Source organism: Zootoca vivipara, chromosome 13 (genome assembly GCF_963506605.1).
Source record: "Zootoca vivipara chromosome 13, rZooViv1.1, whole genome shotgun sequence".
In the NCBI taxonomy this organism is placed as follows: domain Eukaryota; kingdom Metazoa; phylum Chordata; class Lepidosauria; order Squamata; family Lacertidae; genus Zootoca; species Zootoca vivipara.
The window spans coordinates 23,176,608-23,203,775 of NC_083288.1; the positions used below are offsets into that span (position 1 = coordinate 23,176,608).

General features: G+C 44.9%; 1 protein-coding gene across 3 annotated transcripts in view; it reads left to right on the top strand.

Moving 5' to 3' along the window:
• LOC118095329 (acid-sensing ion channel 2) overlaps positions 1 to 27,168 on the top strand; it is a 152,206-nt gene that overhangs the window by 77,766 nt on the left and 47,272 nt on the right. For all 3 annotated transcript variants that reach the window (XR_009558458.1, XM_060281465.1, XM_060281466.1), the window contains exon 2: positions 1,866 to 2,016. Coding sequence is in view for 2 of the 3 variants with exons in the window: in XM_060281465.1 (XP_060137448.1) it covers positions 1,866 to 2,016 (151 nt within the window). In the remaining variant the exon portion in view is untranslated. The remainder of the gene's footprint in view (positions 1 to 1,865; positions 2,017 to 27,168) is intronic.

Here is a 27,168-nt window from a genome sequence, read left to right on the forward strand (position 1 = left end):
GTGCGGGAATTTGGTCCTTGAAGATGTTCCTTTTTAATCTCACAGAACACACATGGCCCTGACAGACAAGAAACAGATTGAGAGAAAAACCTGCAAGGGAGACTTGTGCAACTTGTGCGTGAAGGGCAGGCGTGCGTTGCTAAACACATAGTGGACACGCGCCGAAGAGCCATGGCCAATTGGGGCTCTGTAGCGCATATCTCTCTCCCCCCTCCTCCCCAAGTGTTCAGGCACAAGTCTACCCTTCACGCTTTATGCATTTACTGCAGGAAACGCCGCTTCAGCTGCAGCAGAGCTCAATTGCTACGTAAAGTGTGCAAGGAGGATCTTTCTGGCTTGGCTTGGTTAGGGTGTGGATCCAGGGAAGCCAATAGACTTGTTAAACAGCCTTTTTTTTTTGTCTCAGTGGCTGAGGGAAATCACAAATAGCCTTGTTAAGAAGGACCCAGCCCTTTGTGCTGTGAAATCTTTCCCTTCTTCCCCAGACCCTCTTCTCCGCAGCGTGATGAGGCAGCAATTGAAAAGGATATTAAGAGTTATGTGTTGATATGGAGAATGCTTCTGGAGTTCAGGAGCATAAGTCGCTGTTTTGTTTGTTGGGAGGTAAACAATAGCCTGGTGGAAATGTGACGTCCAGGCTTGAGATGCTTCCCACGTTTCTGGTGTGTCCTTTTTGAGATGGAAGCAGGGTCAGGGTCAAAGACCTGAGAGTACAGTATCTACAGCAGCTCAGCCACATCATATCTCTCCTTCTTTGATGGATTTCTCTGCTTCCAGAGGTTTTTTAGGGTGCTATGTGACATACTCCCTTTTACTCAAGTATGGTATGAGTGGCACCTCCATGTAGAGAGATCTGGTTGTTGTTGCTGCTGCTGCTTCTTTTTGTCTCTCCTTTAGAAACCCTAACCCCAGGGCTTTTTTTTCCACCCGGAACTCAATTCTGGAACCTCTTAGGTGGGCGCCATTTATGGTGAATTCCGGCACCTCTTTTTCTAGGAAAATACCACTGCCTAACCCCCCAAACTTTTGCAAGATGTTTCTCACGAAATAACTGAGGTGTTCACAGATCCACCAGAAATCAATGGTGCTGAGGAAACACACATCTGAAGAAGTGTGCATGCACACGAAAGCTCATACCAAAATATAAACTTAGTTGGTCTTTAAGGTGCTACTGAAGGAATTTTTTTATTTTACATGAGTAATTAGTTTACCTCAGTCAAGTGCCTTCCACAAAGGAAAATAACATGTGGAAGCTCCAGTGGAAGGTGTGGATTTTAGAAATGCTTAAGAGGTGGTACATTTAGGAGAAGGTAGAAATAAGCAGCGATGGGAAAATACAGAGATATGCCTGTACTGTGTAGCAAAACTGCCTTGAATGTAAAAACTCCACAAATGGGACTTGCGAGAAAATGTTGTTGTGTGTAACACACCCACACCCAGAGTGCTCCTGTTCAAGGCTAAAGCCAGTTTTCATATACAGTGGTACCTTGGTTGTCGAACTAAATCCGTTCTGGGGGTCCGTTTGACTCCCAGAACCGTTCAAAAACCAAGGCACAGCTTCCGATTGGCTGCAGGAGCTTCCTGCACTCAGTCGGAAGCCACGTTGGACATTCGGCTTCCAAAAAATATTTGCAAACCGGAACACTCACTTCCAGGTTTGCGGCACTCAGGAGCCGATTTGTTCGGAAGCCAAGCTGTTCGACAACCAAGGTACCACTGTAATTGTAGAGTCGGAAGGGAGCTATACAGGTGCCTCCCCTGCAAACCAATTGCTGAGGCGGTTCTTTGTAGAATCGGGTTTTTTGGGACCTATAGACCACCAACAGTGTCACTGAATATCTTTCTTCCTCTCTGTGTTTTCTTAGGTGTTTACGAAATATGGGAAGTGCTACATGTTTAACTCAGGAGAAGATGGGCATCCTCTGTTGACCACATTCAAGGGTGGGACAGGCAATGGCCTGGAGATAATGTTGGACATTCAGCAGGATGAGTACTTGCCAATATGGGGAGAAACAGGTAAGGAGAAGACTCATTGTGTTTGCCTGTCTGATTGCCAGGTTCTTCATCTACCCATTTATTCATTTATAGCACGTTACCACACTCTTCAGTTGCAGAAAGTCTCCACATGTGGCTCACCAAGATCAGAAATAGGATTTTATCTACATACTGGTCTGAGTCCCCATCTTCATCAATTAGGCATGTCAATTTTGTGCCCTTTCGGCCCTAAAGAACTGCCCCTGGCCATGACAGGCTCCTCGGCCTTGTCTGACAGCTCCGGAACATCTTCATCTATATCAGTACAAAGATCAAATTTCGTGGATTTATTATTGGGCCTCTGCATACCCTGCTGTATTAACTTCCTGCCAGTAGCCTTTTTATCAGATCCAAAGCACATTCAACAGACTTTCATTGCCAAATTTGTCCCAAGGCTGTCAGACACTTATTTCAAAGCCGCCGTTCAACTCCTTGGGTAGCCCCCTCCCATGTCTTCTGTTGCTTTAGAGCAGGCTTTACTGCTCAAACCAAGATTTGGCAATGGGACTCACACCAGAAGCTCTGCAGCTCAAGCACCACTCCCCTATTCCTTACACCGGGAAAAGCCAATGTGCTGCTCTCCAGGTGTTGTTGGACTCCATTTCCCATCAGCCTCAGCCAGCATGGCCGGTGAGTGGTCAAGGGTGATAGGAGTTGTAGTCTAGAAACATCTAGAAGGCTCTGTGTTGGTTACCCCTGCCTTGGCACCTAGGTTGGAGGAGAGATCTGCAACTTGGAGGAGACTGATCCTATGGCTCCTGGGAGTCAGGTGCTCGCAGAGGACCAATCCCATGCGAGTGCCTGATTCTGGCTCTCCCAAGATCTGCATCACTCCTTCAGCCAGAGCAGCGTGCTGTTGAGGAAGGCCCTCCTCGCTTCCGAACTGCCTTTCCCCCGCGGCTCCAGGCACTTGCCACCTTTTTAAGGTTGAGGTGATGAACTTTTCCCAGCACTCAGTCCTAGCATGCGACTCTCCTGAGAGCATTCTCCGAACACGGCTTAGTAAAAGAATCCTGCCAGGTTAAAGGGCCAGAATTGCCACAGCTGAGACAAATCTATATCTCAGGGCAGCCCGCCCACCCCGCTTCTGAACAGCATAGCAAAGCTTTGAAACAGGCCAAGCCTGTTGGGTGCTATCCAAATGTGTGTGCGCGTGTGTGCACACACACACACACACACTAATAATGAGGATCAGCTATATCAGTTGCCATAGCAACACTTAATTTGGCTCTTGGCGCACAAGATAAAAAGGAGTCGAGGATGTCCAAATATTAGCATAAAAATACCGAAGTGGATTTTTGGTATGAATTCCACTCAGGCAGGCGCTGGTATCTAAAAACTAAGGCCTTCCTCGCCCACCGCCCAAAAACATATCTATAGTTGACCATAGATAGAAAGAAGAGGTCAAGGCTGCAGATTTAAACTTTCCCTGAAACATAGTTGACAGCAGGCCTCCCCAGCCTCATGCCCTCTGGGTTTGGGCTATAATGCCTTTTATCCCTAAGCATTGGGTATGCTGGCTGGGGCCGATGGGAATTGTAGTTCAGGGGAAGGGAACCTCTGACCTCCATGCCTAATCAGGCATGGCATGGCTCCCAATTTGACACATGAGGCCATTTTCTCTCAACCACAACCACCTGCCGTACACCTGATGTCATATGCGATGTCATTTGTGGGATAGATAAGGGTGTGACTCCAGAGAAACAATTGGGAGCTTTGGGTGAGCTCCCAATTCCTGTTTTGCAAGCAGGGCTCACTGACCGGTGCTGACAGTGAGCCAAACTGCGATTGGCAGAACTAAGATGTTCCCCATCAGGACCTCCCTGGTGCGAACTCATTGAAATTAATGGACATATCTACCAAAAGTTAGTCATGAGTAGAACCTAGTTAGATACAGCCCCTTTTTTGTTTTCTTTAAAAAAGAATAAAAGTGAAATTACTGGGGCTTCGGGGTGACAAAAAAAACCTCACTGTCTGCTAGCCTAGCCCCTTGTGGCTTGAACGTCCCAGTTCAAATCTTACCTCTGCCATTAACCCACCTTAGGGCTGTTTTCTCAATCGCAGCCCATGTTCCACCTCTGTCTGCAAAATGGAGAGAATAATATTTGTCCACTTTATGGGTTGTTGATAAAGAATGCTAAGGACTACTTTAGAAATATCTGTGTTTGTAGAAATCTCTTGACTGTAGGTCATCTAGAATGTAGCCTACTATGCAAAGGTAACAGTCCTATCTGTTGCTCCACCTGCTTTGCCTCACCCACCTCTGGAAGGTTGCCCTCAAGGAAATGTGACCCTCCTGCTGAAAAGGGTACTTTGCCTCCCTGGCATAGTGAATCTCCCCCTCAACAAATATATCATATTGGGCAGAATTATGTTTTCCAAGGCACTCTGCTTCCTTAAAAAGACACATATGTTTCTAGTCCTGTGGTTGCACAGTTATGCCAAGAAGTGTGTAAGCAATGCCTGCTGGAATCTCCTAAGTGCAGCTGATGCTGTTTCCAGTGTTTGGAGTGTCCCTTTGTTGCCTTATGAGGCCGTTACTTCCTCCCATGACAGGCAAAATTAGAAAAAGTAATGCAAAGACAAGTTGATTTGGCTTCAGGTATTTTATGTATTTTGCATCTCTCCACCTCCTCTTAAAACCAGGCATGGGGAGATCAAGATGATATTCAACCTTCTAATCAAAGAAGTGTATATGTAACTGCAGGTATCAAGTATCATTGCAAAAAATCAGTGTTCAAGGGGGACTTTGCATAACAAGTGTTGCGGCTTTTCAGGCATTCTTCAAAACAGGCATGGATGTGTCTATGTTGTGTGCCTACAGAACTGTGCTGTGAACACATCGCAGGTGTTCAAGGATGGTAATGTGTAATGAGCAAGGATACAGAGATTGCCAGAAAGGTGAGGAAAGCCACAGGCCTCAATTTGCTTGACCAAAACTTGCAACGATGAGTGGTTCACAGGTGTTAAATTTCCATAATTAATCCGTTACAGAGAATCCCTGTTTTCTTCATACAGCATTTTTATTGGGATAGTGTGTGTATGTTAGTGTGGACATGAGACACATAGCTTTGCTGGAACCCTCCTCTGATGCGCAAACTGAGTGGTGGAGTCCTCTATCTCTCCCTGCCAGTAGAAGCTAGCCCTTTAGCTTGTAAATCTCTGTGGCAGCTCCCTCCTTTCTAAGTAGGACTTCATGTTGGGCTCCTCTATTAAACTCCTCCATAAAACAACCTCAGCCAAGGCGCCAACAGCCCTTACAAAAGGAAGGACGTGGCTCTCTTCTAAATGCTGTTAAGAGGCTGCATTACCAGGTAGCAATATTTAGTCGTGGCCATAAAAAAGTGACAAGGCTCCTGATTTATGTTTCTGGGAACATAAAAAGTCCTACTGGATGAATAACATCCTTAAAAGTGCCAGCAGCCAGAAGGATAAATAAACCCTGGGGGGGGGGAGGAGGAGGAGGAGGAGGAATGTGTTAGCTTGAAAGCTTGTCTCTAAGCCAACCCTGGTTGCCCTTGACCTTCACTGAGGACAAGAAGAGATGTCACCCAGAGGAGAGCATGCAAATGTTTTCTCATCTCGTTGCGTCTTGGACCTTTTCCTAATGAATGGAGAAACACAGGCAATTAGCTGTGTTTTCCCAAAGAGAAAAGGTCAGGGATGTTCCACCTCTTCTGTCAATAGCCCAGCAACCACAGAAATGAGACACTTCGGGCTGGTTCAAGACTTGCCCTGCTGATGGCCTTTCGATGCAGGAGAGGAACAGGTGGACACACCCCTCCCACCCGAAACTTAAGGCAGGGGTAGTAAGCTGTCCCCCAGATGTTGTTGAACTCTTCTCAGGCCCAGCTACCATGGGCCCAGTGGTCAGGGATTATAGGAGCTGGAGTCCAACAACATCTGGAGGGCACCCCATTGGCTATCCCTCATCATGTGGCCCCCACACGTATCCTCCAATGCAGTGTTTCTCAACCTTTTTTGGGCCACGGCACACTTGTTCCGTGAAAAAAATCACGAGGCACACCACCATTTAAAAAGTTAAAAAGGTCAGTGATGTTTATTGGCGGCCGCCAGGCACGTGACAATGCAAACCGCCCTTCTCGTCGCCGCACGTCGCGGCACACCAGCCAGCGTCTCGCGGCACACTAGTGTGCCGCGGAACAGCGGTTGAGAAACGCTGCTCCAATGCACACTCTACTTCCAGTCTTCTTCAACCTTGGCTGCCCAGATGTTGGGTTGCAACTGTGACCATCCTGAGCCAGCATAGCCAATGGTCTGTTGTTGTCTAACAAAGGCTAAGGCCCCAGGGTTGCAGAACACTGAGCTTTGAGGCAAGCACCCCACAGTGATGGAGACTTAGGTGTGATAGCTGAGAATCAAAGTGGTTCCTGAATCTAATTGGCAGCCAGTGCAGTCGGGCCAGGATTGGTGTAATACGCTTAAAGCAGTTTGCCCTGGTGAGCAACCTGGCTGCTGAATAGAGGTTACTAGAGCATAGGTGACAAAAGTTAGGCTATCCCTGTCCAGATAGGGCTGCAGCTGGGCCACCAGCCAAAGTTGAAGGAAAGCACTCTGTGGCACCAAGGCCAACTGAATCTCAGCAAAGGAGCCAGAAGTACCCCCAAGCTGTGTACCCACTCATTCAGAGGGAGTGTAGCCCCATCAAGAGCAGGCAACCTCCCATAGGGAACCACCCACTAAACAATCCTGAGCAAAGAGTTTATCCAAGGCTCCCTGCAAACTGAAGACCTTTCAAATACTTGCTTTTGAATCTGCCGAGTCCCGTGTTAGCCAGTTGCATGCCTCTCATTGCTCACAAGCACAGCATAAAGAAAACTCAGGTCGCAGCAGGGTTTTATGAAAGTGTGTGCAGTTTGGAGAAAGTGGACAGAGGGAATTGTTTCTTCCCGCTTTCATAAGACCTGGGGTCAGTCACCCAATGAAATTGATCATCGGTAGGTTCAAGACAGACCAAAAGAAAATACATTACCCAGTTTATAATTGACTTAAAGAATTCCCTGCTGGTTCTGGAAGATGTGGTAGTGGTACCTGGCTTAGATGGCCTTTAAAAAGGGATTACAAATCACAGAGGAGAGGGTGAGCAGCAGGGAAAGAACCATAATTCAGCGTTAGAGCACGTTTTGTGTGCAAAACACCCCATGTTCTGTCACGTATCTCCAGAGGCAGGTGGATGCCCAAAAGTTATTAGTGTAGATAAGGATCCACAGAACTCCAACGGATTTCAGTCTTCTCCTTGTTCATTGCCTTCTTTCTTTCCTTCTGTTGCATGGTGTTGATAATGCCAGGGTTGCAAGTTTGAATCCCTTATATGACAGCTGCATATTCCTGCATTGCAGGGGGTTGGACAAGAATCAAGGGTAGGCAACCTCAGGCCCATGGACCAGATGTGGCCCAATTGCCTTCTCAATCCGGCCCACAGATGGTCCAGGAATCAGCGTGTTTTTACATGAGTAGAATGAGTCCTTTTATTTAAAATGCATCTCTGGGTTATTCGTGGGGCCTGCCTGGTGTTCTTACTGCCTGGTATTTTTACATGAGTAGAATGTGTGCTTTTATTTAAAATGCATCTCTAGGTTATTTGTGGGGCATAGAAATTTGTCCTTTCCCCCCCAAAATATAGTCGGGCCCACCACATGGTCTGAGGGACGGTGGACTGGCCCACGGCTGAAAAAGGTTGCTGACCCCTGGACTGGATGATCCTCCATATCCCTTCTAACTCTATGATTCTATTTTAAATAAAGTTTCTTTTTCTTTTTTATAATAATATTTTATTAATTTTCCAAAAAAGAAAAGAGATTAAAAAACCACTAAAAACAATAAAAAAGCAAGATAAAAAGAAAAAAGAAATACAAATACAAAAAGAAGACAAAAAACAAAAACATATAAAACATTATATCTTGTCTCCTCACATTGTAGATTTGGGACCTCCTCGGGTTCCCGTTCCTGTGATTCTTATATACAATTCTTAATTAGCAAATTCTATATCAGAGTATTCACCTTATAAAAACTCCTTCTTTCCCTTTAAATAACATCTTCACATATTCCACAGTTTTAATTACAACTTAATTTCTAATCTAAAATATTACTTTAGCATATTTTTTAAAATACAATTTAAAATCTTTCCATTCTTCTTCCATCGCTGCTTCTCCCTGGTTGCGGATTCGTCCGGTCATCTCAGCCAGTTCCATAAATTCCATCATCTTCATCTGCCATTCGTCAATCGTTGGTAATGTTTGTAGCTTCCAGTGCTTAGCTATCAAAAGTCTCGCTGCAGTGGTGGCATACATAAAAAAAGATACATTCTTCTTGGAGATCTCCTTTCCTACAATGCCCACTAGGAATGCTTCTGGTTTCTTGACAAATGTGTATTTCAACACTTTCTTAAGTTCATTATAAATCTTATTCCAGAAGTTGTTTCTTTAAATCTTCACCATTGGGGTCTGGAGTGTGTGTGTTTGCCAACCTCAGGGTTTTTGCAATCCCCACCTTAGCTGCCAAGTATCCCGTTTTTCATGGGAAACCCCCGGATTTTAATCCATTTCCCGCTGTTCTCCCGAATGGAGAAAAATCCCAGAAATCCCCCGGATTTCCTACCTGCCAGGGAGCCTCCATTTTGGGTGCTGCTCTGCCCATGTGTGGGCACTGGAAATAGGGCAGAGCGGCACCGGAAGTCGCTTCTACGCATGCCCGGAGGCCATCTTGGTGGTGGCCACATGGCGGCGGCCGTCACCAAGATGGCCTCCAGGCATGCATAGAAGCGACTTCCGGTGCCGCTCTGCCCTATTTCTGGTGCCCACACATGGGCAGAGCGGCCCCGGAAGTTGCTTCTACGCAACTTCCGGTGTCGCGCTGCTGCTGATCCCACATTTTTCAGCGGGAGACTTGGCAGGTATGAACCCCACTTGTCTAGATCAATTCAGTTTCATGCTGCTGGAGTTTAGGATCAGGGTTGCGAAAGACCAGCACATAGTTCTGTTCTACATGAGAGACTGGTTAGGTCTGACAGGGAAATGAGGAAGCTGTTTTGATCTCCAGGGTGAGATAAACAGCTGGAAGCTAGCCCTACATATCCCAGAAAGGAGCGGGAAGTTTGGCCCAAGAAGTGCAGGGTGGACTGACTCGGAGCCCCTTGGAAAGCAGCTGCTTTGAGCCTTCTCCAAATTCTTCATGCCTGGAGGGGGAGGGGGAGGGCTGTAGGAAGTGCTGGCATCTCTACCATATACTGGGGAAGCACAATTGGCCTACTCTGCAAGACAGGTGTGCAAGGAAGGGGTGTAAACAAGCTCTCCTGAGTCTTTCCCTTTTTGTTATACTTTGCACCTACAATCTGGTATTCTGAGGTGCCTTGCTGCTAAATACAGAAGCCTGTTTTAGCTATGACCAGGTAGTGGTCACTGATAGACCTCTCTCCTATGAATTTGTCTAATCCACTTCTGAAAGCCATCTCTCTAGGAACAAAGGATTCTGCAAAGGTCATTTGGGTTTCAGCTGTCTTGATTGTATTACGGTGAAAATGATTTGTTCCAGCTGCAAGGGGCGGCCTCTCCTGTGTACTTGAACAAATGCAGCCATTGCCAAAGCTGTTTTGCCCTTTAGCAGATTCCTCTTCCCACTGAGTCATGCTTTGGCTTGGCACTCCTTCTCCCACCAATCTTCTCTTATGGCCTCAGGATCCCTCCGCTTCCCTTGGGAGGAACAGGGTTCCTTCCTTATTCCAGGGCAGGAAAAGGTTATCTAAATAAGACTTAAAAGAAAAAAATGCAGCTCTGTATCACTCTCATGGGTCCTAGGAAGAAGCAGTGGATCTCAAATGGAGTGGAGAGTTTATTTCATTTCTGGTGATGGGAATATTTGGCATCTGACTGGACTCTTACCAGATTAGATAGCAGCTCTCTCCTACGTGATCACTATGCACAGGTTATGTATGAGTTGTGGTGTTCACTTAAGAGTGCAACCGTAATATTTTAAAAGAAGGCTTCCAGAACTCCCAAGTCTGCATTTGGAATGTTTGCAAACATTCTGTGACATCACAGCTGCTCAGCTAGTGGCTGCCAAGCAGCCATGATTTCCCTAGCTTTCTGTGTACATTATAGCTGCAAAGTGTTAACAGGATGAGGGAAGTTTTGGAGAAATCATGCTGCAATAGGATTTGCAGGATGGTAGCCAGAGCACTTACTTAGCACCATCAGCATACATAGGGCAGATCGGGGGCTGGCAAAAGAGTAGCTGGAGTGGGATTAGAGCAGAGTCAGGCAACAAAGTGGTTTGGAAATGCCTTTGCTGAGAACTCAGGCCTAGAGAGAAGGACTTGCAGTAAAAAAAGTGGCTTCATAGATAGAGGAAAGGTATGGCCAGGTGATATCAGTGCTAAACAGAGAGGCTCATTTACCTCCTGCGGCTCACATTTCTGTGCTCCTATTATTAAGCCTGAAAGTGGAATTTGCAGCATCACGATGCCAGACTTGAAAGATTTCTTTCTTCTCTCTCTCTCACTTCCCTGCACATCCCTAATTGAAAGGTGCTGCTTGATGTGCCAGATAGCGATTCACCAGAGGCAGCCAAACCCAGCAGAAAAGGGTTCTGCATGAAAACTCCCCTGGGCTGTTTGATTTTTCAATGTTGTTTTCTTTCCTGCCTGTTGCGTTTCCATGCATTGATTCCATTTTGCTGCCTGCTCTGCTTGGCTGAGTGTGAGTGTCAGAAACATTTTGGAGCACCGGATATTCTGGGCCGAATACTCCCACACATACTGCCACACAGGCCACAGGCCTCAGGCCATGGCAGTTTAATTATGGGCACGTTGTCTTTGGGACACCACAATATTTTCTGGAGAGCAGTGGAACTTCCTTCAGCAGACCCAGCAGAAAAGCAAGCTGTTGCGAAATTCCCCCGTGGTTTCCTAGAGAAGTTTTCTTTAAAAAAAGAAGGGAGGGAGGGAGGGAGGGAGGGAGGGAGGGATGAGTGGCAGCAGCCACTTGAATTTATGGCCTTCCTGGAAACCCCAGCATGAATGGTTAAGTTTAACATGTAAGGTCATGGGCCAAATCCATCACGCTTAGAGATGTTCCCTTTCTCTCCTCTACAACATTTCAAACCTAGTGGCAAAAGAGGTGTGAAGAAATTGGCATTTGTGGCAACAGGATTTGCAGGCAGGCCACTTCAGGTTGTGGGTACTGAGGCACTGGTTCAAAATTGCCATACTAGTTGCTGACCAGGAATGCAAAGTTAAAGCCCCCCCCCCCCCGCTGCTGCAGTATTGCATAGATGCCTGCTTACCTGTCTAAGTAGACAAAACTGTTCAAGGCTTAAGTCAGGGCTACATTTCTATTGCAACATGCATTAAAAGTGGCAGTATTTCATCCTCAGAGGACTTGAATTCGTGCCCACACTTTCCAGAAAAGCCTTGTCTCTGCCTTAGAATGATGATACAATTCATACCAGTGATCTTCAACCTGAGGGCACCAGATTTCATTGCAATACAACTCCCATCATCCCTGATCATTGATAAAGCTGACTGGGGAAGATGAGCATTGTAGTCCAACAACATCTGGAGACCCAGGTTCAAAGAACACAGATTTATACCAATGGGTTTGTTGCAACCAAAACTTGATGTTTAATTCTTGCCCAGCCTTAGAAACCTAAATAGTTTTAGTACATCCTCACCTACCTTCTTAATCTCTCTAGAACTAGGGTTCCCAAACTGTTGTCTGCATGCTACCTATTGCCCACAAGCTTCATTCATGTGGACTACAGCATGCCTGTGGAGTTGTGCTTGAAGATAGGAGATGACACATCCATCGCACTGAATATTCATATAGATTTTTAGTTGTAGTTTTATTGCTTCTTTTATTTCTTACATTGTATTTTATTGTATTGCAGTTTTATTTCTATGGGATTCAAACTGTAATACAATATATAAGAAATAAAAGAAGCATTAAAACTATAATTAAAAACCATACAGCACTTAGCACAGTGCATTACAGTTGCTACAATAGGCAGAAGAAAATTATTCTGTGGTCTGCCTAGACCCTCAGCAATTTTCAAGTGGTCCATGAGGAAAAATAAGTTTGGGAACTGCTGCGCTAGATGTTACTGAACTGGATGTGCTTTCTCTGATGATAACTTTGCTGCATGTCAGATGCAGTGTCCTGGAGCTGATTGCATGGTTCACTGCTATTTAGTTATGAACTTATTAAATTTGCATTCTGCTTTCCCATCAAACAGTGCAGAGATGCAGGGGGGCAGATCTGTGGGTAGATACTTTAGGATCCATAGCTCACAATATATTTGGTATACCCTGGCCAGCGCACCATTGAGAATGACTAACCTATCATCATCCCCCAGATTTGCCATGCTCCAGGTCAGAACCCTGGACAGATCCCGCTAACCATGTACGTTCTTTAAATGTGGGCAAACTAGATGGTATGTAGGGTTTTGTTTCATATAGGAGTTTTTATTTAAACAACAACTAGGCAGTCTTGGAAAACCACATTTATGAGTTGGAGAACACTGGGAGTGAAACTGCTTAACCCTCTTCCCTACCTGCTGCTTATCCACTTGCAAGCAACCTCCCCCAAGATGCTTTTCTCTGAGAGGGTAAAATATATGGCTCCTGTGTTATTTTTCTCCTGAGAGAAAAGCAGTTTGGGGAGGGCAATCTGAGCAGCTAAGCAGGGTGAAGAAAAAGGGTTATGCACCCTCCCAAGTATCACTCCTCTGCTCTTGACCTGCAGTAGTTGGGGAACCATTTGACCTCATATTGCATAACTGGATGTAGAAGGGACACATTCATAGAGTAGCTAGAATTACCCTGTCTTTGTCATGTCAGAGGACTCAGAGTGAGGGCTACATCTTCCAAAGATTCATGGATTTTTGGAAGGGTTGTAGGTCGAAGACTTATGTTTGGTCTTTTCATTGTTACAAAAGTGTATATGCCTGAAGCACTTTTATGCCTGCTTCCCTACAAGTTGCTTTTTCCAAGTGCAGGGGACAGAGAGGAATACATTGCTATAAGTAGCACTTGTGTGAGAGGCAGGATCTCATTTCAGCCAAGGTTTATTAGGGCTTAGCCTCAAAACCTGTTTTGAGCTGAAGCGTTGGGTAAGTCATCATGAATGCCACAGACTATGTGCAGAGTGGATCAGCAACCCTTCTGACTTGAAGGCTTGGAATGCTTGGCATATGCATGCCCCTCTCTTGTTTGCTCTGCAGTTGGACCTGGTCTTACACATGCAGGGGAATCAGGTGGTAGGATGACTGTGGATCCTGCTTTTGACTGTGAATGCTATTCCATGTACAAAAACCGCTGCACTTTAAAAGACGACAACAACAAAACGAGGAAGAGAGAGGTTATCTTTGCTCATTGCAAATAGAAAATCAGCACAGCAGTCAAGGAGTTTTTGTTGCAGGGGAACATTCTGAAATGTGATCACCCTCCTATAGTGTGAAGTGGTACAGTCCCATTTTGCCACCTTGGCACTGTCTCGGCTATCTCATATTCTTCGTGCGTAGACCAGGCCTGACTTACTGCACCCTTTATGACTTGAAGCTGAATGTGTGTGTGTGTATGTTTGTGAACATGATTCCATTGAAGAGCATTGCATTTGATGAAAATCCTATCTGCGATATGGCCCGTTCACAAGGCATGCCTTTAATAGTGTCATCAGACGGTAAAGCAAGCATGTGTGAACCAGGCCAAATTGTGTTCTTGTTCTGTGACACATACTGTGACACACTACTAGCATAACCACAGCCTGCCAGATAGTCTCTGGAAACAGAGCTGTTGTGGCAGCTGCCATGTCTCTCTGGCGAAATCGAGCCTGGCCCCTGGCACCTCTCTTCCCATAAATTTTAATCTCTGTTCCCAGGCTTGTTTTGTTGGACGATGCTTAATAGAAGTTGGGAGTCACATTCCTGGTACATTCAGCAGCGCCAAGGCTTGCGACTCTTGATAGTGTTTTTCCCCCAGATTGAGCCGCTGAGAGCAGGCTTGGCGACAGTGATGGATCTGTGGAGCAGCAGGGAAAGGGACCCTAGACAGCTCGCCCAAGGTGCCTTGAGGGCAAGTGGCGAGAACGTGGATGGGATCTGCTGTTTGGTGCATGCGCACAAGACACAAGTGATGAACAGCCATGGCTCATGGCCCAAAGGGGTAAGGGGAGTGAGTCTGACAGGGCTGCCATGGAGACGGCTGTTTGCATCACTTAAAATCTTGTTGGCTCTACAAAAGGAAACCAGCAGTGGGGAGCCAGAGCTAACACTGCACTGGAGTGAGGTGCAGCAAGAAAGGGGCCTGGGGAAAAGGCTTTGAGGAGGCAGGAGCAGGGAGGAAATGATCAAGCTCCGAGGGAATGTAACCTACAGCCCAGGGAAATGCTCCATACAGCAGCATTGGGGCAGGAAGCCGCAGAGGCAGGCGGCTGAAGTTCTGAAAAGGTGCTTCAGGGCTCTGAAAGAACAGCTAACTAAAAGGGAGAGGGAAAATCAATGTGGCAGAAAGAGAGGGGAGGGAGGGAGGGTTGGGGCAGAGAAACAGGAGTGGAATAGAGAGAACTGTGCAGGAAGCAACATCCTTGAATAACAGGCTCCTTCTTGTCCCAAGAATTGCTGGATCAAATCAAAGGCTCATCTGGTCCAGCATTCTGGTCTCCAGCATCAGCCAGCCAGGGGCCTCTGAGGTCTTTGCAAGCATAGCATGATGGTGTACATTTTCTGTTGCTTGTCCTCCTGAATCTAGCAACCGGAATTCTGCTGCTTCATCCTAGGTTGCCTGAGGGGGTACATTAAAATTTCAGGAGCCAATGTCAGTTGTGCAGGAGTGATGGTGGGGAAGCTGGCATCTGTAGCTTAATTTGATGTAGAGGGTCACCAAATCTTAAGCCCCAGAATCTGTTTTCCGCACCAGGATTCAAACCTTGGATCCGTAGAGTGATAATGAAGAGAAAGTATTTATGCATGTCGAGAGTGCATTCCCTTCAGCATGGAGTAACCACAGCTAGTACCCAGGGCATCTGAGATCAGGAAATTCAGATAACAGCGTGTGGTTTCCAAGAAGTCACAAGCTCCCTTTGTGCAAATTAATTGGATTAACAAATCTCACAGTTTGGGACACTGGTGCTCACGTTGCCATTAGCTTTTCCTGTACTGTATCTGTAATTCTAATGTGTAATGTGCATTTGGCTACATGGTACACTCAGTTTAAAAATGTGTCTCTTCTACTTTCTGTCCTACTTTAACAACCCACACACACACAGCACTGGAGATGCTCAAACATGCTCGTATATTATGATCCTTAGCATATTTGCTTAGAAGCAAATTCCATTGAGTTTTGTGTACCTGAGCTTAGGGATGGCAGTCTTTGCTAGGCAGGCAGTCTACATGAAAGCACCCTAAAGCATCATCCGGTTACCATGGGTTTGTAGGGACCAAGAACAATAAGTGTTACAGCAAAACTGAGGCTGAGGGTCTGGCTACCGGCTGCAAGAGCCTGCTGAGGTTCTTCCTCCGTGGTGTTCCATCCCGCACAAGCCCTTCACGTATCTCAGACCCCAGGGAGAGATTGACAAATGTCAATGTTTATCCAAACAAGCTTCTAACGTGCCGGCGGCAATCCATCTTCCCTGTCTCATCTTGAAAGCCGCCAGCAGCGGGTATTTATATCCGTAACAATCATAACCGGCTGATTTGGTTATTTACATGGATATTATACGAGCTTCTATAAATATTCAGCTTGCTGCAAGAATAATTAAGCATTGTTGCCGCGACGCAAACGACAGGGGAGAGTAATGGGAAGTGCCAGGAGCTACATGCTAGAGTGGGTGGCTCCCCATCCCCCAGCTTGTCCGCTTCTCTGCTGCAATCCAACCCTGGGGCATAGATGCTCGCCTGCACAATATCCGCCACCTCCACCATTCCCCAGTATTTCCTAAGCAGAAGTGTGGGATTCTTTGCTAGAAAAAGTAGAGTTGTTGGGAGGTGCAGAATACAGAAAGGAGGAGTGTTCTGGGGAACGCGGCAGGGAGAACACTCAGTGATAGTGGGGAAAACCTAGTACAGAGGCTAGGCGCAGGAATAGCAACATGCTGCTGCGGGAAAGGAGTTTTGAGGAACAAGAAGAACTGACTTTGATGATCAAAATAGCCAGATCACTGGCTGAAAGTTCCCTGGTATGAGTTCAGTTCCATCTGCTGAGCAGCACAGTCCAAGATGCAGTTCTGTTCTTATGAATTAATTTATAAACGTATTAACTTTGCCCTTCAGCATGAAACGTTTCCAGGGTAGCTGCAAATTCTAAAACTACAGCGACAAATTACCAATAATAAATAAGACTGAGACTGCAATAGGTAAGACAGCAGAAGAAAAACAGGAGCAATTAAAACAGTTTCCACCGCAGGTTTTTAAATCTGGGGAAATTAAAAGCTCTTTGCTAGGAGCCAAAAGGACATTAGAGTAGGCTGGTGGCGAACTTCCCTAAACAGGAGATTGTTCATTAAGCAAGAAAACCTTTTTACCCATTCATTGACTTGACTTGCTTCAAGAAACAATGGAACAGAGGAGGGTCACCTAAGTGTATGGACAGGTTATTTTCTGCAGAGGTCGGGTGGCCACCTGTCATTGATGAGCTAGTTGAGATTTCTGCATTGCAGGGGGTTGGACTAGAAGACCCTCAGGGTCCCTTCCAACTCTACAATCCTATAACTCCTTATCAGGGGCAGCACATCGTGTGCTGCTGCTTTAGGCAAAATGGGAAGTGCCACCTTGCCTGCCTTTGCGCCGTCCCACTACCAGCTACCTGCTCCTGTTGTTGCCACCTACTCTTCCATCATGTGCTTACCCTGGCACATCTGCTGCTGGCGGAGAAGCAGCACTGCCACTGGTGCCAGTTTCAAAGAAGATCGCACTGATCTTGCACCAGTGACAAAATCAGTACCAAGGCAGTGGTGCTTCTCCACCAATGGCAGAGGCAACAGGGCACATGGGGTATCCATGGGCTGCAGCATCACCTGGCCTAATGGCTGGTCCAGCTCTATTCCTTAGTTCACTAGTTCTTCATTTTTAGGTAACTTAAAAAAATTAATAATAAGCCACAACTACAATGAAAACAAAAGTGCCATCAGCTCCTTCCGTGAAGCACACTACAACTTTCCTTTCTTTTTCCCTTTTCTTTGGTATATAATTTTTATTGAATTTTCTGTTTTACAGTTTAAAGTACTCATTTTTACATCCTTGAGATATCTATGACTTCCCTTCTTCTCTTTCCATGGTTCATTTTACATATCATAAATCCCTGCATATTTTACAAAAACTATACCATTCGGCATTCCATTATTGCATCCATCAAAACGTATTTACACTGTTGAATATATCTTAATGCTGCCAGCATTTTCAGCTGTACACAGTTATTTCCCATATATTCAGTAAACGTTTTCCAATCTTCTCTAAATGTATGCTCTTCTTGTTCTCTTACTCTATATGTTAAGTCTGCAAGCGGCGCATATTCTGTCCACTTAAGTTGCCATTCTTCTTTGCTCGTTTTCCATTTTTGGGCTAACGAAACACAGCCACAGTAGTGACATACATAAATGACCTTTTTTTGACACCTGGGAATTTCCATCTGAATTATCCCCAGCAGAAAGGACTCTGGATTTTTTTTTGGGGGGGGTATTTTTAAACATCTTTTTCAATTCATTATGGATCATTTCCTTTCAAGTACCTGACAGTCCCGTTACTTTAGCTATCAACCCAGAATATATTTCCACAGAGCTGCTATGAGTGGCTGAAAATGTTCCATGAGTGGCTGGCAGCTTCTGTCCTCTGCAAATATTCATAATGAAGGGATAGCCATTTTAAAGAGCATTGTCTCTGATACTTTGGGACGTCTCATGCAGCAGCTTAGGGAGTTTCTTAGCAAGTGGAAAGTTCCCTTGTAGTTGGCACCGCCAGCCCAAGAAAAGTCCCTGCATAATTTGATTGTTCAGCTGTATCATGGGGGTTCCTTGGAATAATCTGTGAGAGAATCAGTAACTGTACATAGGAAACCTCCTTCACTGGCTCATCTAGCTCAGTATTGCCAACACTGCCAGGCAATAGCTTTCTGCGGTTTCATGCCAGAATCTCTTCCAGCCCTGCCTGGACCTTTTTGCATGCAGAGCATGCTCTTTACCACTGAGCCATGACCATTTCCCAAAAGACAACTTGCTCACTACTGCTTATCTTCCCCAGCAGTGTACAGCTGCAGGAGGCTATTGAGCATGCAAGGAATCACTCTTGGAGTTGGATGGAGAGCTCGCTCCGAGTATCACTGGAAATAGCTTCCACTTTATAACTTACCTTGGGCTGTGGCTGTAATGATCACCCCCGATTATTGGTCACTCTGGCTGGGGCTGTTGGAGTCCAACAACATCTGGAGGGCCACAGGTTGGGGAAGAGAGTTCTCATCCCAGTTTTCTACCTGGATATCTTCCTAGGTGTATGCCTCTGAATGCCATATGCCAGGGGGAGGAACAGCAGGAGGAGAGACCTACTGTTTGTGGGTTTCCCATAGGCATCTGCTTGGCCACCGTGGGAAGCAGAATGCTGGTCTAGATCAGCTTTTGGTTGGCTCCATCAGAGTTATTCTCACGTTATGAAATGGTAGTATTGACATTCGCCACAACGGATGCCAGAAACATGTGGTGGCCCCTGGGGACACTTGAATGGTTGTGGGTGGGCAGACCATTTGCCAAGAAGTCATGTGTGATTTCTTGGTTCACCTTATGGGAATGTTAGGGATGTGGATTAGGATATATTATTAGATAGATCCTATCCAAGCTTGTGTTAGCAAGCTTCCAATATTAGCAGAGTGACATTCCCCTTTTGTGTGCAGCAAAGCATGTGCGTTAGATTCGCTAGAATCTCTATAACAATATTACACTTTATAGTTCAATATTACACTTCCTGGCAAAGGTCCCCTTTGTCCCTCTTAAAAGAAATACACAACACAGTGTTTATAAAATAAGATAGAGTTTACTTACAGTTTCATCCTGAGTTACAGCATAATCTCAGAAAGGCAGGCTTGCTTAGAAAAGTTACAAGTATATATACATCTAGAGACTACTTAGTAAAGTAAGACTCCATTTGGTCTCACTCTTGGCTGCAGGCCTAGAGTGAGAACCATGCTAACTGGAGATTCTCTGGAGATGTGTTCCCATCGAAGGAGGAAGTAGCTAAGAGAGAGTGATTGCAGGCTAGGGCTTTTGTCTAATCCAACTCATTTGCATGTCTGAGGGAACAGGAACTGACCTGTAGTCAAGTGTCCCTCCAGGTGAGTTCCTGTTAGTGGACACTCTAGGAACTGTTGTGACTTGTCTGCCCCAGTGTTCCATCCCACAAACCCCTTCTCAGGCAATTCACAACATTCATTACATACAAAACAAAACATAAGCAACTTTATTCAACCACCCAAGAGTCCCAGCTTGACACGCAGGTTCTGGAAACTCTGTCTTGGCAGGGGTTTTGTTAGGATGTCTGCTGTCATCTCCGATGTGCAGCAGTACGACAGTTCGACAAGTCCATCTTGTATCATCTGGCGAACGTAGTGGTACCTGACCCCAATGTGTTTTGAGCGTGCTAGGAACTTCTCATTCTGCGCCAGCTTTAGACAGCTTTGGTTGTCCTCCAGCAGGCTTATAGGTTCCTTTCTCTCCACGCCAAAGTCTGTTAGGAGTTGGTCCAGCCAGGAAATCTCTCTGCACGCTTCTGTAGCCGCAACATATTCCGATTCTGTAGACGATAAAGCTATACATTTCTGTTTATAACTGCCCCATGTGATAGCTCCGCCCCCATACATAAAGACATGCCCGCTTGTGGATTTATAATCAGAATTATCACCTGCCCAGTCAGCATCAGTGTACCCAATGAGCTTAGGGTCACTGACAGCTGGTAACTTTAATTTACAATCTATTGTACCCTTAAGATATCGAACCACCCTCTTCACACCAACCCAATCATGCTCAGTGGGACTACTCACTTTCCTGCTGAGAATCCCTACTGCATTGGCTAAATCAGGTCTGCACGTGGTAACTAAATACAAAAGTTTACCAATCGCTGAACGATACTCTGTGTTGTTTGGCAGCAGCTTCGAATCCTCTTGGTTCTTTAAGAAGTCTGTAGCCATCGGGGTGTCGACGGGTTTCGCATCCTGCAATTGCATACTCTCCAACAGTTCAATTATCTTTTGCTTCTGATTAAGTAGAAATGAACCATCCTGTTCTCTTTCCACTTGAATCCCAAGGTAATACTCAACTGGTCCTAATTCCTTCACTTGTACTTCCTTGTTGAGGTGCTGGACTACATTTTTATAATCCCTGTCATTTGACGTTGCGATTAAAAGGTCGTCAACGAAGGCAAGAATATAAGAAAATTGTCCATTACTCTGCTTAGTGTACAAACACTTGTCAGCTTCACCTTGCTTGTACCCAAGTTTCACCAGCATTCCATGCAATTTTAAGTTCCAGGCTCTGGCTGCTTGTTTTAAACCATACAGTCCCTTTTGAAGCTTGCAAACCAAATGTGCCTCATTTGGCTTTATAAAACCTTTAGGCTGCTTCATGTAAATTTCTTCAGAAATTTCCCCATGCAAAAACGCAGTAGCTATATCGATGTGTTTCACCTCCATCCCTTTAGATGCTGCGATGCTTAAAAGTAATCTTACGCTACTGTATCTTACTGTCGGTGCAAAGACTTGGTCATAGTCGTGGCCATATTGCTGTGAAAAACCTTGTGCCACTAGTCTTGCTTTGTAACGTTGCACCTCCCCTTCTGAACCCCTTTTAACCTTGAACACCCATTTGCTCCCAATTGCTTTCTTACCAGCAGGTAATTCTGTGAGTGTCCAGGTCTTGTTCTTGTGCAGTGCGTCAATCTCCTCCTGCGCGGCTTTCCTCCAGAGACTGGCTTCGGTGGCTGGCATCTGCTCTACCTCTTCCCAAGTGGAAGGTTCTGGTGGAGACGCCGACCCTGCAAAGTAGGACAGTCGTAGTGGCGGAACGCCCTTGTTGGTTCTGGATGAGCATCTGACCTCTGGTTGTGCAACCGCATCAGCATCCTCATCCTCCTCCAACGCTGGCATGTCCACGTACAGCTCCTCCTCTTCGTCTCTGGTGCCGCCAGGGGTCTGGACCTCTGCGTCTTCTGGGGTGTCGCCTGTAGGGGGTGTTGTGACACTAGAAGGTATATTAGTTCCTTGTGCTAAAGGAAAACTTATAAACTCTTCATCTGGTGACTCTCTAGAACAGTCAATAAGAGTGTTCTTTGTATCAAACTTGCCCTGTTCATCAAAATGAACCACATGGTATGGGTCTACTCTGCCACTCTTTGGATCTAGAACTCTATATCCCTTTCCTCCAGGAGCATATCCAACCAGGATACCTGCCTTTGCTCTGGAGTCAAGCTTGTGTCTGCGCTCTTTGGGCACGTGGTAATAACAGACACTTCCAAACACACGTATGTGCTGCAGACTTGGGACTCTCCCGTGCCAAAGTTCAAATGGTGTGCGTTCTGCACCCTTTGTAGGCAATCTGTTTTGCAAATAAATCGCCGTATTCGCCGCTTCACCCCATAGCTTCTGTGACAAGTTGGCCTCTTTTAACATGCACCTTGTCATCTCCATAATAGACCTAAACTTTCTCTCAGCAATGGAGTTCTGTTGAGGCGTGTAAACAACTGTAGTTACATGTGCTATGCCTTCTTGTGCCATGATGGCCTTCATCTGCCGTGAGCAAAACTCTCCACCATTATCCGAAATTAAGGTGGAAGGAGCTCTCTGGAATTTGTTCTTCACCATGTTTAAGTACAGTTTGAACAATTCCGGTGTCTGACTCTTTTCTTCTAGAAAATATCCAACACAATATCTTGAGAAGTCATCTATAAATATCAGAATGTACTTATTGTTTCCTAGGGAAGGTACATTCAGCGGACCACATAGGTCAGTATGAACAGTGTCCATGACTTTTGTGCTTCTCTTCTCTGTACAACGTGGGAAGGAAGGCTTGACTGCCTTTTCAGTTATGCAAGTTGTACAGTTTGGCATTGGTGTACTGCAATTCTTTACCTGTAGACCTTTTACCAGATTTTCCTTCTGCATTTTCAGGATAAGGTTGGTATCCCTGTGTCCAAGCCTTTTGTGCCAGAGTTCCAGATCTGGTTGATCCTTTCTGCTGGGTTGTGCAACCCTTGCAGACTCATTCTCTGAAATATCAATCTCATACACATCATTGATTAGTTTGGCTTGAATAAACACTTCACCATCTTTTATCACATTGCATTGTCCATTTTTAAATATAATTTCAAAACCTTTCTTGTCCAAGCTAGACACACTTATTAGATTACAGTTCAGCTTTGGTGCATACTTAACATTACTCACTGTAGTATCAAAAGACTCATTGTTCACTTTGAAATTCAAGTTCAAAGATCCTGCACCTATTGACTTTATAACATTTCCATCAGCAATTTCAATCTCAGACTGTTTATTATTGTCTATTTCATTGAAATATTCCCTTTTATAGCAGAAATGGCTGCTTGCTGCACTGTCCAGAAGCCACTTATTGCGCTTTCCTTCACAGCTCTGGAAAGCTACATTTCTTTCTTGCAATATCATTGCACGCCCACGACCCCCCTTCTTTTCGCCTTTTGGTGGAAAGGGGCGGGATTTATTCCTAGGTGCCCGGCATTCCTTCGCCATGTGCCCTTTTAAATTGCAGTTAAAGCAAATTATTTCCTTTGGCGTTTGTCTGGACCTTTGAAAATGCTTGGAAGCATAATTAGTGTCCTTTCTCCCTGTATTCCTTTCTGAAGAATCAAGGTAATCTCTGCATTCCTCTCTCAAATGATCAATCAGTTCTTCAAAAGTCAGGTCCTTTTTGTGATCCATGCAACTCTTGAATGAACTGAAGCTTGGTCCTAGAGATGCTATCAAAAATGAAACCTTTGTTTCTTCATCAAGGGCTTTAGTAGTAAGATCAATCCTCTGAACAATTTCACTAAATTTGCTGATATGGTCAGTGAATTCTTCTCTTGAATTCATCCTCAGCGCAGTTAATTTGCTCATCAAATTCCTGTAGGAGTTCTTAGTAGATGCTCCATACCTGCGCTCAATATCTTTTAAGATTTTAGCTGCATCATCTTTGCTATTAACTGATGTTAGATGCCTGTTGCGAAGTCCACTCAAAATTATGTATCTGGCCTCGCTGTTCATGCGTTTCCAATTTGCTATCTTGGCTAAATCCTCTGCTGTTGTGCCAGTAGGCATAGGTTTTTCAATGGCATCCAAAACATTCCTTGCATCTAAAAATGCTATCAGGCGTTGTTTCCAAAATACATAATTGTCATCATCTAGAGCCATGAATCCTGGCTTAACTCCACTATCAAAATCTGCAAAAGCCATCTTGGAATCTCAAAATTCTAAAAATTTCTCAAAATTCAAAAATTTGCCAAAAATTCCAAAATCAAAATCTCTAAAAATATCTCAAAATGCAAAATAATCTTCACTGCCTCTGAGTTCTCAGTGCTGTAAACTCTGAGGGAGGGGAGGGGTAGCTAATCCCCTAGGCACACTGGAGAACAATAGACCATGTGCTTACCAGGAAGTTCTAACTGAAAAAATCCTACTCAGTTCAAAATCACAATCCAAAGCAATCCTTCAAAAATACACAAAAATACGCAGTCCTGGGCCGTAATAACCCTTTATGGGAATGTTAGGGATGTGGATTAGGATATATTATTAGATAGATCCTATCCAAGCTTGTGTTAGCAAGCTTCCAATATTAGCAGAGTGACATTCCCCTTTTGTGCGCAGCAAAGCATGTGCGTTAGATTCGCTAGAATCTCTATAACAATATTACACTTTATAGTTCAATATTACACTTCCTGGCAAAGGTCCCCTTTGTCCCTCTTAAAAGAAATACACAACACAGTGTTTATAAAATAAGATAGAGTTTACTTACAGTTTCATCCTGAGTTACAGCATAATCTCAGAAAGGCAGGCTTGCTTAGAAAAGTTACAAGTATATATACATCTAGAGACTACTTAGTAAAGTAAGACTCCATTTGGTCTCACTCTTGGCTGCAGGCCTAGAGTGAGAACCATGCTAACTGGAGATTCTCTGGAGATGTGTTCCCATCGAAGGAGGAAGTAGCTAAGAGAGAGTGATTGCAGGCTAGGGCTTTTGTCTAATCCAACTCATTTGCATGTCTGAGGGAACAGGAACTGACCTGTAGTCAAGTGTCCCTCCAGGTGAGTTCCTGTTAGTGGACACTCTAGGAACTGTTGTGACTTGTCTGCCCCAGTGTTCCATCCCACACACCTGAGGCGGTAATGAGGTTCAACGGCCCTGGCCAGCCCTCCACCTGAAAGGACTTAAACGACCCAACATTTTCTATGGTGCACATGAGTTTCTCAGCAGACAGATTTCAGTGTTGAAAGGGATCTCTGAAAGCAGAGAGCTTTGGAGCTGCTGCTATTACAGTAATTAACTCATTCATCCTTGGAAGAATCCTGCAAGACAGGTAGCTATTATTTCCAAGGCATAACTTAAACATCATTTTTACACCACTTTAATGTATCTTGGCAAGGTGATGAAAGTTCTCCGTTAGACATCCCTAGGCTCTCACTGAACTATGGCTCCCAGGAGAAAGGAAATTATTTAAGTCTGCCTCCCACTCCTAGATAAGAAGCCTGAGAGGGATGGCTCGACCAAAATCTGCAATATACAACCTGCGTCCTGCATGCAGGTGTGGTGCATGTATGTGTGGGACAAGTTGATCCTTCCTACTGCCAGCTTTGGCTCCACCCACCATTTTGCCCCGCCCGCCACTGCTGTGCGACCCTCAAAGGGTAGGCAAGAAGGGAATGCAGCTCCTGGGTTAAAAATGTTTCCCACCCCTAACACAGGTGAGTGTTAGGCTTGCATGTACCTCGTGCGTAAAACATTAAAGTTTTGGTGTCAAGAAAAGCAGTGCACACCACCATGCTATGTTAATTGAATTAGAAAGAAACCTCTGAATTTGCCATTTGGGGGGGGGGTGAGAAAGATACCGATAGACAACTGTGTGAAAATTGTTTTGAGAGAGGTAAGAATCCTAACCCCACTTATCTGGGAGCAAGCGCCACTGAATTCAGCACTTCTGAGTAGACGTGTTTAAGATTGTAAACAGGGAAATGAAATAAAACGAGTATTGGTGCAAACACACCCAACCTTTGAACATGCAAGTTTCTTTGGAGAGAGCAGTACCTCGGGTGGGCACCTGAGCAATGAATCAGAAGAGATTTTCTTTCTTTCTTTCTTTCTTTCTTTCTTTCTTTCTTTCTTTCTTTCGAAAAAGTATAAACCACAAGTTCTCCAAGTGTTGTACAAACAAAATTATAGGTACAACATGGCTAAAGGCCACAAACCAATTCAAAACAAACATGCATAAAGCCATCATCATTAAAAACAAAGACAAAATCAATAAAACCTTTAAAACAAACATTTTTTAATACAAGAAAGATTTGGGAAGGGGGTCGAGGAGTGATGACAGCAGAGCAGCGTTTGAGCATGACATTTACCTCCAGCTGGCTTCTTAATGAGTCTGGGTTGCCCATCAGTCTTTGACTGTTGAATATTTCAAGACTTTCAGAGCTGCCACAGTGAAGGTTGCGCATCAAGGAATCTACTTTGCAAAGCTGAATGAAAGCTTGTGGATGGTTTTCTCTGTCCAAGCCTTTGTCGCAGAGAAATGCAGGATTGTGGCGGGTGGGTTTAGAAAAGCTTAAAGCCCTGATTTGTCATCTCCAACTGTACCTAGTACAGTAGGTAACTTGTGCCTGGTTTTTTGTTTATGTGTACAGATGGTTGGCAGAGCAGTCTGTGTCATGTTTCCAAATGTTAACTGTCTGGCTGGCAAAGTGCAGCCTGTCCTACTCAAAAACTAAGAGGCCAGTTCTCTACAAAATAAGCTATGAATCACACTTAAGCATTCCAGAGAGGGAGGTGATCTTCCAAGTTAGGTAAAAAGCAAAACAATACAGCACAGTATTTCACTTTGAATTCTTTTAACACAAGCTAAGGAGATACTGAGACATATATCATTGGTGGCTCTTCTGGTCACTATTGGAGGGTGGGGCTGAATTCAAACCCACAACCTCCTTCATTAGTCTTAACTACAATGTCACAAAGTTGTGAGAGACTCCAAGGTTTTGTATTTTCAAAAATGGGGGAATTGCTGTGATTGCTAGTTGGTTCCTATAGTCCTGGGTGCAACTGCAATCTGGCTTGTACCTGGTGAGACTAATCCAGTTATGCCTGCATTGGGTGTGACAAGCATCAGTCTCGTCTGCCTTTTGTTCCTGCCTTTTGTCTGCCAGTTTATTTAGCCTCTGGCCTGATGGAAAGGTATGAGTTCTGGAGAACTCAGAAGCTTGCTCCTATAACATTTTGATTGGTCCTAATAAAGGTGCCACTACCCTCTCTCCTCCCCTGCCTGCCCCGTTTTATGTTGTTTGCGTTACAAAGATCCCAGAATTATCTGGGCAGCAGGCAGCTAAAGTGTCCCAAAGGGCCAAAACTGAACAGTAAGTGATTACCACAATCCCTGCCCTTTGATGCAATTTGTCTGCGAAGTAAGTGGCTATATTATGCTCAGTTTTAATGGAAACATGTTTGTAACATGACACCTTGTAAGTGGCAGTCTCTGCAGTTACAATGAGAATAAGCCCCATTGACCTCAATAGGACTCCTGTGTAAATATGCATAGACTTGCAGTGCACATTATTTTTGTGTGTGTGGTACCATGTGCTTTTTATTTTCTCCTGTGAGTTTTGGACAATGCAGTTTTTCATTCTTGCATTGCTCCTTAGAAACCACGTTTTTGCATAGTCCATTGAAATTCTGTTATACATTAGCCCTTTAGGCGCAAAATATGTGACAGCCCATCTGTCTCCTTAATCTGCTGCCTGACCACAGTGTGCAGGATCTCTACGCAAAGCTCCAAGACATTACAGACCCAGCTGAGAGAAGCCAAATGTGTAGAGACTGGCAGGGGTCCAATGCAGATGGAAGCCATCTACACAGTGCGGTTCACTCTGTCCCCTAAATA